This window comes from Aphidius gifuensis, linkage group LG6 (genome assembly GCF_014905175.1).
Source record: "Aphidius gifuensis isolate YNYX2018 linkage group LG6, ASM1490517v1, whole genome shotgun sequence".
In the NCBI taxonomy this organism is placed as follows: domain Eukaryota; kingdom Metazoa; phylum Arthropoda; class Insecta; order Hymenoptera; family Braconidae; genus Aphidius; species Aphidius gifuensis.
In genome coordinates this window covers 15,930,952-15,944,356 of record NC_057793.1, presented here as the reverse complement: position 1 = coordinate 15,944,356, position 13,405 = coordinate 15,930,952, and the positions used below count along the sequence as shown (strand labels likewise).

Below are 13,405 nucleotides of genomic sequence, written 5' to 3'. Positions count from 1 at the left end.
CCTTACCGATCGCGTAAAAAATTATGAAAAAGATTGTACATCATCTTCATTCATCCCTCAACCACCTCCCGTAAATATTTTTACATAATCGGTCCTTTATCTGATTAAAAAAAAATTATTTCCTAAAAATTCCCAGAAAAACGAGTTTATATTCAAACCTACGCCAAAATACCACTTACCGATCGCGTAAAAAATTATGAAAAAAATTGTACATCATCTTCATTCATCCTTCAACCACCTCCCGTAAATATTTTTACATAATCGCTCCTTTATCTGACTTAAAAAAAATTATTCTCTAAAAATTCACAGTGAAAATGAGTTTATATCTAAACATACCCCAATCTACCCCTTACCGATCACGTAAAAAATTATGAAAAAAATTGTACATTATCTTCATCAACCCCTCAACCACGTCCTGTGAATATTTCTACATAATCGCTCCTTTATCTAATTTAAAAAAAATTATTTCCCAAAAATTCCCAGAAAAACGAGTTTATATTTAAACCTACCCCAATCTACCCCTTACCGATCGCGTAAAAAATTATAAAAAAAATTGTACATCATCTTCATTCATCCCTCAACCAACTCCCGTAAATATTTTTACATAATCGCTCCTTTATCTGACTTAAAAAAAATTATTCTCTAAAAATTGACAGTGAAAATGAGTTTATGTCTAAACCTACCCCAATCTACCCCTTACCGATCACGTAAAAAATTATAAAAGAAATTGTACATCATCTTCATTCATCCCTCAACCACCTCCCGTAAGTATTTTTACATAATCGCTCCTTTATCTCACTTAAAAAAAATTATTCTCTAAAAATTCACAGTGAAAATGAGTTTATATTTAAACCCACACCAAAATACCCCTTACCGATCGCGTAAAAAATTATAAAAAAAATTGTACATCATCTTCATTCATCCCTCAACCACCTCCCGTAAGTATTTTTACATAATCGCTCCTTTATCTCACTTAAAAAAAATTATTCTCTAAAAATTCACAGTGAAAATGAGTTTATATTTAAACCCACACCAAAATACCCCTTACCGATCGCGTAAAAAATTATAAAAAAAATTGTACATTATCTTCATCAATCCCTCAACCACGTCCTGTGAATATTGCTACATAATCGCTCCTTTATCTAACTTAAAAAAAATTATTTCTTAAAAATTTACAGTAACAATGAGTTTATATCAAAACCTATCCCAATCTACCCCTTACCGATCGCGTAAATAATTCTTAAAAAAATCCAACATTATCTTCATTCATCTCTCAACTACCTCTCGTAAATATTTTTACATAATTGGTCCTTTATCTAACTTAAAAAAATTATTAATATAAGGTGAACGTATACAACACTTTTACTAAATATTCAAAATTAATACATAATTTTTACAATATTTATTCATTAATTTATAATGCACATTTTTTTATATTTATTGATTTTATTAATTTTGATTTATTAATGCAATAAATCGATCAGTAATCTCAGTAAATTCCTCAGCAATATTTTTTTGGTCACATTCTTTCCTTAGCAACATTTGCCATAATTATTTGACACAATACATCTAATTTAATATAAAAAATATTGCTGTGAAATTAATCTAGATTATAAAATAATTTTTTTGGTTACCTTGTTTCTTTAGCAACATTTGCCAATAGTTATTTAACTAATAAAATATGGAAAACGTTGACAGCCAAATAAATTAATTCGTAATCTCAATTATTTTTTCAGCAATATTTTCCATAATTATATCAATTTATTATGGCAAATATTGCTGAAGAATGAATGAAAATTGTTAATTTATTTATTACATACATTATACTTCTTACTATTTACCTTCTTACATCATTGACAAAACATCACATATAAGCAAAAATAAAATAACAACGGAAACACATAGCAACGGATAAACAAAATAAAAAATTAATTAATTAAACAAAAATAAATGAATTTTTATAAACAGCCAATCAAATAGCTCGAAGAGAGGCTTCATTCTTCTTTTTATATAAGGATTATCATTTAATAATTATTCATTTGTTGTTGAAGAAAAAAACTGCTTCACGTGTTGTCTAAGGTCAGCTGCTTCTAAAAACACACATCGTCCGACTAAATCCGACCGTATGCAAGATGGCTGTATTCGTGTGCACTCGTGTTCATAATTTTGCGCATGCGTATTCTACGCAATAGTTACAGGCGGGAGATTTTATCAAATATTCTTCTTATTTTTACATTAAATCTTCATTTATATGTTACGAGTTGATTTAACACAAAAAAATTTGTAAAATTAACAAACGGAGTTTGTATAAACATTTTACAAATTTTTTGTCTGTAAAATTAACAAACGGAGTTTGTAAAAATATTTTACAAATTTTTTGTTTGTAAAATTAACAAACAGAGTTGGTAAAAACATTTTACAAATTTTTTTTTTGTAAAATTAACAAATAAAATTTGTCAAAAGATTTTACAAATTCTTTTTGGTAAATTAACAAACAAAAATTTGACAAATGACTAAAGTCTACAAATTACAAACGAATTACCAACTTTTTTTTACTGTGTAGTATATGAAATTTCCATATACAATATATGAAATTCTCATATACCGGCAGATTTGGTGCAACTTTCATATACTTTATATGAAAATTTCATATATTTTTCTCTCCGTGTGCAGGGAAAAAGTAAAACTTAAAAATAAAAACAAGTGAATCTTGTAAGTTATTATCGTAACCTTGAACCTACTTTATCTACCAATTTATTACAACATAATGTTTGATACAAACGATGAAATATTAAAAAAAAATTATATACATTATTTTATTTTTTTTTAAGAGAATATTGATAGGTTGTTCCGTGGTACTGGCACATTAATGTTGATCAATGATCACATTAATCAATTGATGAGTTTTCCTAAAAGACGTGATTAATATCAAATAAATTGAGAAAGCTTCCGGAATATTAACGTCCAGCAACGCCATTCGAACGACATTCTTTAAGGTATTCCCTGAATTGTCTCAATAGGTTTTACAATGCACTTCAAAATTAAATGAAAAAAGAATAACAACTCAGTGTTATTTTTAAATTTACGGAAGAATCCACAAATCTTGAGTCTTGACGGAAATCTTCTGTAAAAAATAAGAGATAACTCTGTCTTTATAAAATTAACAAAAGTGAAAGTAATTGTTTTATTTTGTAACTTCTGAAATTGGTCTCGCGCGTTAAAGCATATAGGTTTCAAACATTAGGACGTTTATCAAGTAGCATGTTCGAAATCCCGTATAGCAAGAAAAATTCATTTATAAGGCAGCTAAAAACAACAAAATATGTATACTCCAATAAATGAGGAGGATATTACGATATCCGAGACACCCAATTTTTTTGTTGGTTTCTTATAGGAAATTTTCTCAGGATTACGGAAAAAATACGGAAAAAATTCCTACGAATGCGCAAGTGGTTAAAAATAGAGTTTAATATGAAAAATCGATTATGTAAATATACTTTCTAAAATAATAATTATTTCTAAAATCTAATAACGGCATTCGATAAAGCTTGTCGAGTTAAAGAAAAAAGTCGAAAAAAATTTTTCAATATCTCGAATAGTTTTCGAAGCGCGATAATTTAAAAATTTTAATCTATTTTTTTTTCTTTTTTTTTCAATTTCAATAATGGAATTCGATGAAATTCGTCAAGGAGAAAAAAAGCCCCTATAGAAAATTTAGATATCTCGAATAGTTTTCGAGTCATCTATATTTTTGTAAACATCTATAGGATTTTTTTTACTTAGCCGCTAGATTTTTTACTTAGCTAGATTTTTTTAGTGAGCTACATCTTTTCCTTAGCTAGATATTTTACTTAGCTAAATATTTTACTGAGCTAGATTTTTTACTTAGCTAAATATTTTACTTAGCTAAATATTTTACTTAGCTATATTTTTTACTTAGTCACAATTATAGCCAAACACACAATATCTATACAATTTTACTTAGCTAGATTTTCTACTTAGCTACATCTATTTCTTAGTCTTAATTATATAGCCAAACAAACAATATCTACATAATTTTACAAGCCAAAATATTCTACTTAGTCAATAATCTGAAAACTATTCGAAATATCGAAGTTTTTATAGGGGTTTTTCGATTTCTATTATTAAAATTGAAAAAAAAAAAAAAAAATATATATATAAATTTTTAAATTATCGCACCTCGAAAACTATTCGAGGTATTGAAATTTCCATACCAACTTTTTCTTTGAACTCGACGAGTTTTACCGAATGCTGTTATTAGATTTTAGAAATAATCATTATTTCACTAAGTATATTTACAGAATCGACAAATAGCCGTATTTTTCATATTAAACTCCATATTTAACCACTTTGCCTATTCGTAGGAATTTTTTCCGTATTTTTCCCGTAATCCTGAGAAAATTTCCTATAAGAAACCAACAAAAAAATGGGGTGTTCCGGATATCATCATCTTGCCTAGATGAGATTGAATAACCGAATGAAATATAATAAATATATGTATACATATATACATATAGTATATATCGTATATGGTAAAAAATATCTTGATTATACAAATGATATTCAAAAATGTCGTTAGAAAGCGTTATCAAACAATACTAAACAATTAATATTTATTTAACACAGCGCAACAAAAAACCTTGTTTTAAATGATTTGAAATAAAACCTTCATTGATTTAAAATTATAAAAAATCAAATAAATCACGAAAATCAATGTTTTAAATCAGATTTTAATTACTGAAATCATGAACAATTTAATTCAAAATTAAATCATGGCGTCACCAAAATCTTTCATGAATGACCCCTCGTAAAACACCATTCATTGAGTGAATACAACGTTTTAGCTTGAATATACTGAAAAAATTGAAATATATACTTTTCATTTTTCAACAATTTTAATTAAACTTTGTCTTCCTTGGCTTATAGAAACTTTGCTCTATGCCGATTTTTTTTTTTTGATTGATCCGGAATAGAACCAATTCACTCTAAACAAATTCTAACTTTTTTCACCTTAAAAAAAAAAAATTTCCGACTCAATTGTTTGATTATTTTAATTGTTCATTCGGAAAAAAATTTATATAAATAAATTTCCTTCCAAAACTAATGAGTGATTACTTGGTGTGTAATTTTCTATTTTTGATAATTTGAAGTTTGAGAATTATCGGAAACATTAGATGATAGTTTTCAAGGATTTATTATATATTATATGTGAATATGTTTTCAGATTGGACAGAAGAAGCGGTTGCAAAAGCTGAGATATTGCGACTAATTTATCAAGGGCGTTTTCTACATAGCAATGTTACGCTCGGTGCACTTGGTCTCCCTTTTGGAAAAACAACAGTTATGCATCTGGTACCACGGGAAAATTTGCCCGAGCCTAATTCTCAAGGTGAATTTATCGAGTGTACACTTTTCCTTTCATTTGATTAATAATAATAATATTAAATAATATAACTTGAACTGACTGTCTGCATTTTAATGTGTGTAAGTGATGTTTAATTGTCACGAAGACCTCAGTCACGGCAAAGCAACGTTATCGCACTGTCTAAAATTTTTTGAATTGTGGGTTTTGTTAGGATTATTAATTAGGATTATTAAACAATTATTATTATTATTACATCTCTTTATCGACTGCGATCCACAATGATTCTTAATTTCTACCTACTCCTCTCCGTAGTAATAAGCGGCTAGTTTCTTCAAAAAGCCATACCAATACCAAGTTCACATTTGCTGCTCTATCGATGGTTCCGTGAAGTGTTTTATTTAAGACCTTCTCAATATGTAGATAATGGATTAATATCTTGGTTCAATTTATAGTCAGTTTAGCAAATGATTATTTCCACAAGCATTTAACGTCAATACAACTTTGTGAAAACATAGTAAGAATCAATATTCACCTAGTTATTTGTATCTCAGATATGATAAAAACTTAAAATTTATTGAAAACTAAATAATGAAATCAAAAATGATATTCTTTCTTCTGTCTTCAGTAGAATATGTCGTGTAGATAATGAAAAAAAAAAATAAGATATGATATTAGAGGAGGTCTAGAAAGTTAGCACAACCTTTATAGCACAATCACTTGTTACAATAATAGGAATTTTGTGCAAATTATGTACGAAATTATTAATTTTTGTGCACTTATATATTTTAACTTTTTTTTTTATTTACATAGAAAAAGGCTGTTAGGGCCATAATTTTGTGCAAATTATGTGCAATTTGGTGTGTAAATTTCAACTCAATCGGATAACAATTATTTCCCAAATTAATTATTTATTTTTTTTTTCTACTGGTTGTGCTACTTTGAAGCCAAGATAGCACAACTTTTTTGTTTATCAACATAGGGGAGGGCTGTTAGGGCCATAATTTTATGCAAATTATGTGCAATTTTGTGTGTAAATTTCAACTCAATCGGATCATAATTATTTCTTAAATTAATTATTTTTTTTTTTTTTTCTACTGGTTGTGCTACCTTAAAGCCAAGATAGCACAACTTTCTTGTTTATTAACATAGAGGAAGGCTGTTAGGGCCATAATTTTGTGCAAATTATGTGCAATTTAGTGTGTAAATTTCAACTCAATCGGATCATAATTATTTTTTAAATTAATTGTAGCACAACCAGTAGAAAAAAAAAAAGTAATTAATTTAAGAAATAATTATTTTCCGATTGAGTTGAAATTTACACACAAAATTGCACATAATTTGCACAAAATTATAGCCTCAACAGCCTTTCTCTATGTTAATAAACAAAAAAAATTGATTCAAGAAAATATATAAGTGCACAAAAATCAATAATTTGCACATAATTTGCAAAAAATTCCTATTATAGTAACAAGTGATTGTGTCATAAAGGTTGTGCTAACTTTCTAGACCTTATTAAGATTCCACTGTAACATAGTAAAACTCACTATTTCCTACATTCCGTGCACTGTAGCACAATATATCCTGCTGTGATACTGGCCTACTCGAGATAAAATTCTTTAAGGTTGCTTCCCAGAGATTGAGTTTCTATTGAATTTTTTTTTTTTTTTGGCTTATTTTGTAAATGAAATAATTATCTATCTGGTAAATTTTTTTCAATTTTTTCTGACGTGGATCTTTTGAGATAATTAGTCTCAAAGTTGATAACTTTTATACATGAGGATAGGGGGGAACCTCACATTTTGATTTTTAGCTTATTCGTTGTCTATTAAAAAACCTTTCATTTACTACAGAATTTTAGTGATTACAAAGATACATACGATAAAAAATTTTGAATTTTTTCTGACGTGGATTTTAAAAAATAAATAACTTTGAAATATTAAAACTTTGCTAGATGCGCGGCACACTGACATGAACACAAGCATGGTTTTGGCGTACTACGTAAACTTTGTTTGCTAGTGTGTTGCCGCGCACACACATACTACTAAAGAACTTGGTTTTTTCATCAGTGGCGCCACAAAAATTTCAGGACACGGGAATAAAAAATAGCGTCATTAATATACGGGCCCTTCGTGGCATAAATATTGGTTCGGTGATGCGACTGGGAAGCAACCTTAAGTAACCTGTGTAGACTTTGACAAATTTTTTTTCAAATGAAAGTTATCATGGTCTTTGAAAGACTAAAACAGAGACGAATTGTCTTTCCAACTTCCTTCAATTTCTTAAGTATCTCTGATGTTACTCTGAGAGTATCTGTGCTTTTTGACTTTAGCAAATGAATACATTTTTTTTAAGTTACAAAGTGTAAGATAAGTGTAATTAAGTGCATATTAATTCGCATGTTTCGTCTACATGCGAATTAATCAAACCTGCCACCAATAGTCGAGATGGCCGACCGTACTATGGTTCAACCACGAAAAGATACCTTTGCTGTCCTGTGGGATGCCCCTTTCCCGGGGTGCATTGTGATTTTTTATTACATTATATTCACCATGCGCATGCGTTGAGAAACCCTCGCAGAAAAGTAAAAAAATCTTTCCGTAGTTGAATTTATTGTAAAATTTATTGATAACGGCATTTCTTGGTCATATATATATATTATATGTATAACTAATTTTTCTCCCTCTACACCTCAAGAAGTTTTCAGTAAGAATTCCACCATTAATAATATAATATATTACGTTGTAAAATTTACTAATACATATCTCTAATTTTTCCCAATATACGGAACGGATATTTAGTATACCTTATGTGGCATATTTTAGTAGACCTAAAATATACTGACTGCCAACTGTAAATTTTACTGAGTAACCACTTTTTGGAAAAATGTTGTATTTTCTCTTGGATTCACGAAATATTATCAAGAGACTTGGTAAAGTCTCGCATCAATATATAGATAATAGTGTTGGAGATACAAAGTCTGATGACACGTCCCTGACTAAATATATTTACAACTGCTACACTACCGGACACAAATCTTAAACTTACAGGCTGACACTAAACAAACATACACAACCATACACTACACACACACTATATGCACCCCTATATAATATATTCATTCCAGTTCCGGCCGCCGTGCACTTTACACTCTTGCCTCGCATTATATATTGTCTGACTGCTAATTAAATAAACGTAACCAATAATATTAAATTGTACTTGTTATTATTTATGATCTACCCTCACATAACCAACAGGTTATGGGCCCAGGCATTTAGCCTAAAATTAAATAACAAGCATTTAAATAAATTTTCTCGTTTAACGTACAACGCGTCTAGTGAAAACGTGTAGCGTCTATTGCATCAGAAACCGCGTGTGAACAGTGAGTGCATATATATATAAAAATTAGTGACAATGGCGAAATCTCACGTTATCTCAATTGATCCATTAAAACATGATAATTATGAAATATGGAAAGTCCGGATGGAATCATATTTATATAAATTGGATCTCTGGGATATCGTATCAGGCGTTAAAACAAAACCTTCAACAGAATGTGATGATTGGAATCAAAAAGATAAACTGGCCAGATGTAAAATAATCCTAGCCGTTTCAGCTAGTGAATTACAAAGTATTCATTCTACAAATACGTCCAAAGAATTATGGGACAAAATTAAAAATGAGCATCAGTCAAGTGCACCAATAAATAGAGTGACTTTACTTGCCATGCTTACTCGTTTTAAAATGGATAGCGCAAAAAGCATCCGAGATAATATTAATGAATACTTTGATCTTGTGAATAAATCCAAACAAATAAAATTGGAAGTAACAGATGAAATTTTGGCCATGTTTTTATTAAATAGTTTGCCTGAAGAATTTGAAAATTTTAGAATGATAATTATGACTAGAGAGACTTTTCCATCATTGCAAGATCTGCGCTCGAAACTTCTAGAAGAGTCAGATGCAAGAAAATCTATTACAGAAAATAGTGGAAACAGTCAAGGTCAGAGAGCCATGTACGCAAAATCTTCGTTTGGCCGAAAAGGCCCGAGCAATCGAAACTCGTTTTCTCGAGGTGGAAAACGACCTGCACATAAACCGCCGTCACACACAGAAACAGACGACCGGTATAACAATAACAACAGAGGTGGGGGAACGAATGGACAGAGAAGATGGACCCCGCACAACAACAATAACAAAGGTTTTGACAGAAAGTCAAGCAATACAATACGCTGTGCAAGGTGCAATGGTTACAATCACCATGCAAAAGATTGCTATTCAAAAAATATTTATAAACATGCAAATTATGCGGAAGAAGAAGAAGAAGAAGATGGATACGAAGAAAATATTGAACTCGCTGCAAGTGCTCAAACAAATGAAGAAATCGCATTAATGAATTATGTAAACAATGCTAACAAATCAAACAATAAAAATTTATGGTGCTTAGATAGTGGCAGTACATCACATATCACTGCAAACAATAAGCTATTTAAACAAATTGAAAAAGCAAATTTAAAATTAAGCCTTGCCAATAATGATTCAACAAAAATAAGTGGTGTTGGTGAAATTAAAATAAATATTAATGATGGTAATAAACAAAAGACAGTGAAATTAGATCGTGTTTTATATGTAAATGATTTAAGAACTAATTTACTGTCAGTGTCAAAAATGACAGATAAAAATTATAAAATCCTCTTTGAAAAAGATAAAGCGACAATATCTGACATAAATGATAATGTACTGATAACAGCAAAGCGAATTGGCAATCTATATTATATTCAAGAGAGCCAAAACGCTGCAAATCTTGCCGAATTTAATTCCAAAAATGACTTTGAAAAATGGTATCATCGTCTAGGCCATGTCAACGAAAAAGACATAAAGCTCATGTGTAAACAAGGAATATTAAATACACCAAAATCACTTCAAGAAATTGAAAACTGTGAAGTGTGCGCTCAAGAAAAAGCTGTCAATCAACCATTTCCAAAATCCAATGACGGGAGGACAACAGATTGACTAGAAATAGTCCACAATGACGTAAGCGGTCCAGTTCGACGCCCTTCTCACAGTGGACACAGGTTCTTCATCACCTTCATAGATGACTATTCAAGATGGGGTGAAGTATACTTTTTAAAACATAAAAATGAAGCGTTAGAAAAATTTAAAATATATAAATCTATGGTTGAAAATTTTACTGGCAAGAAAATTAAAATGTTACAGACAGATAATGGTCGAGAATACTGCAATTCAAACTTTGAAAAATTCCTACAAGAAAATGGAATTAAGAGGAGGTTAACTGTACCATATACACCACAACAAAATGGCGTAGCTGAAAGAAAAAATAGAACCCTGGATGAAATGGCAAGGTGCATGATGCGACATGCTGAAATACCAGGTATATTTTGGGCTGAAGCAATCAATACAGCCAATTATATTCGTAACAGATGTCCAACAAAACCTTTAAATGGCAAAACGCCTCACGAGCTGTGGACAAATAAAATTCCAAACGTTGACCATTTTCAAATTTTTGGGACAACAGTATATGCCTTAGATAACAAAATAAACAAAGGCAAATTTGATTCACGAGCAAACAAATGTGTATTTGTTGGATATTCAGATACATCACAAGCATACAGAGTCTGGAATCCAGAAACTCGAAAAATAATAATATGCCGCAGTGCAAAATTCATGAATGATAAGTATTATAATAATATGTATGAAGAAATTCTAGGTGAAGGTGGGGACATGGTGAACCAAAATACACCATCGAATTCCCTCAAAATAATTAATAATGAACCATCAATTAATAATGAATATGTTTCAGACAATGAATCCATTGATGATTTCCAACTAGCTCCAGAAACACCTATTAGAGAAAATCTACCAGATAGACCAAATAATACATCAATAAGAGGTCGTGGTAGACCAACTATATTGAGAACAGGTGGTAAAGGTAGACCTAGAAAAATATATCAACAAATAAGAAACAATACAATAGAAATTGTAGATGACTCTGAAGATGAGCTACCAAATGAACTAGCAGCTGATGAAATTGCAAACCTAACTGAAGACCCAATTACAATTCAAGATGCCAAAAATTCTGATGATGCCGAAGAATGGCAACAAGCAATCGAAAATGAATTACTATCTCAAATTAAAAACAAAACATGGGATATTGTACCAAAACCAAAAGACAAAAGAAATTCCTGGCTCAATTTCTGGCAAAAAGAAAGTCAGATTAGTAGCTAAAGGATGCTCTCAAAAATCAGGTGAAGATTATTTTGAAACATTCTCACCAGTTGCAAGACTCACTTCAATGACTGCAAGCAATTTGGACTCATGATACATCAAATGGATGTCGTAACAGCCTACCTGAATGGTGACTTGAATGAGAAAGTCTACATGAAAGTCCCTGAAGGGCTTGAAGATATGCTGACTAAAATGTTGTCAGGCAAACCTGTCGGATCGAGTAGGCAGGTCATGTCAGACACACGCATTTTAGAAACAGCAGAAAATTGGAAAAATGAACTCCATAATGAAAACAACAAAGTCTGTTTATTAAGAAAAGCATTATACGGACTTGAACAGGCTGGAGTTCAATGGAACAGGAAACTGGTAACTGAATTGAAGAAATTAGGTCTACAACAGCTTACTCAGGATCCATGCATGTTTGTCGCCAGAGACAAACACGACATCATGATAATATTAATATATGTGGATGACATGCTCATTGCATCTGCTAATATTACATGGATAAATGAAATCAAATCGTCACTCTCCAAAGTTTTTGAAATGAAAAATCTTGGTGAAGTAAAACGATGCTTAGGTATAGAATTTAGCAGGCCTAAAGTAAATGATGTAGTACAATTAAATCAGAAGAAATACATAGAGGATATTCTTGAAAGATTTGATATGTCAAACTGCAAGCCAGTCTTGACTCCTATCGAGGCTAACTGCAACTTAGAGAAACCAAAGAATATAAATAATGATAAACTCCAAAGACTTCCATACAGGCAACTCATTGGAGCTCTGATGTATTTAGCCATTTCTACCAGGCCAGACATCTCATATGCAGTAAGCTATCTTAGTCAATTTAACTCATGTTACTCATCTGAACATTGGAAAGCAGCAAAAAGAGTTCTCAGATATTTAAAAGGCAGTATAGATACCAAGCTTGTATATAAAAGAACTGGTAAACAATTGTATGGTGTTGCTGATGCTGATTGGGCAGGTGACAGAAATGATAGAAAATCATATACTGGATATGCTTTCATATTGGCTGGTGCCAGTATATCATGGGAATCAAGAAAGCAAAGAACTATCGCCTTATCTAGCACTGAAGCTGAATATATGGCTTTATCAGAGTCAACCAGAGAAGCGTTATACTTGCAAGAGCTATTTCGTCAGATTGGTATGTTAATAGAACATACAACTATTTACAATGACAATCAAAGTTCTCAAAAACTTATATTTAGCCAAGCATATCATTCTCGCACTAAACATATTGACATTAGACATCATTTCATCAGAGACGTCTATGAACAAGGGCGAGTAACACCATCATACCTATCAACTGATAAGATGCCAGCAGACATGTTAACTAAAAGGTTAACATCCACTAAACTGACAAGTTGCAGCCAAGGACTTGGTCTACAAATAACGTAAACAACAGGTCCTACGCCATCATCTTTGAGAGGAGGTGTTGGAGATACAAAGTCTGATGACACGTCCCTGACTAAATATATTTACAACTGCTACACTACCGGACACAAATCTTAAACTTACAGGCTGACACTAAACAAACATACACAACTATACACTACACACACACTATATGCACCCCTATATAATATATTCATTCCAGTTCCGGCCGCCGTGCACTTTACACTCTTGCCTCGCATTATATATTGTCTGACTGCTAATTAAATAAACGTAACCAATAATATTAAATTGTACTTGTTATTATTTATGATCTACCCTCACATAACCAACAAATAGATATATATATAGATATAAATGTGAAAA

At 30.8% G+C, this 13,405-nt stretch overlaps 1 protein-coding gene across 2 annotated transcripts in view; it reads left to right on the top strand.

Annotated features, from left to right (window-relative positions):
- LOC122859582 (ubiquitin-like protein 3) overlaps positions 1-13,405 on the top strand; it is a 78,541-nt gene that overhangs the window by 41,860 nt on the left and 23,276 nt on the right. For both annotated transcript variants that reach the window (XM_044163255.1, XM_044163254.1), the window contains one exon: positions 5,246-5,410. In XM_044163255.1, the coding sequence (XP_044019190.1) occupies positions 5,246-5,410 (165 nt within the window). The remainder of the gene's footprint in view (positions 1-5,245; positions 5,411-13,405) is intronic.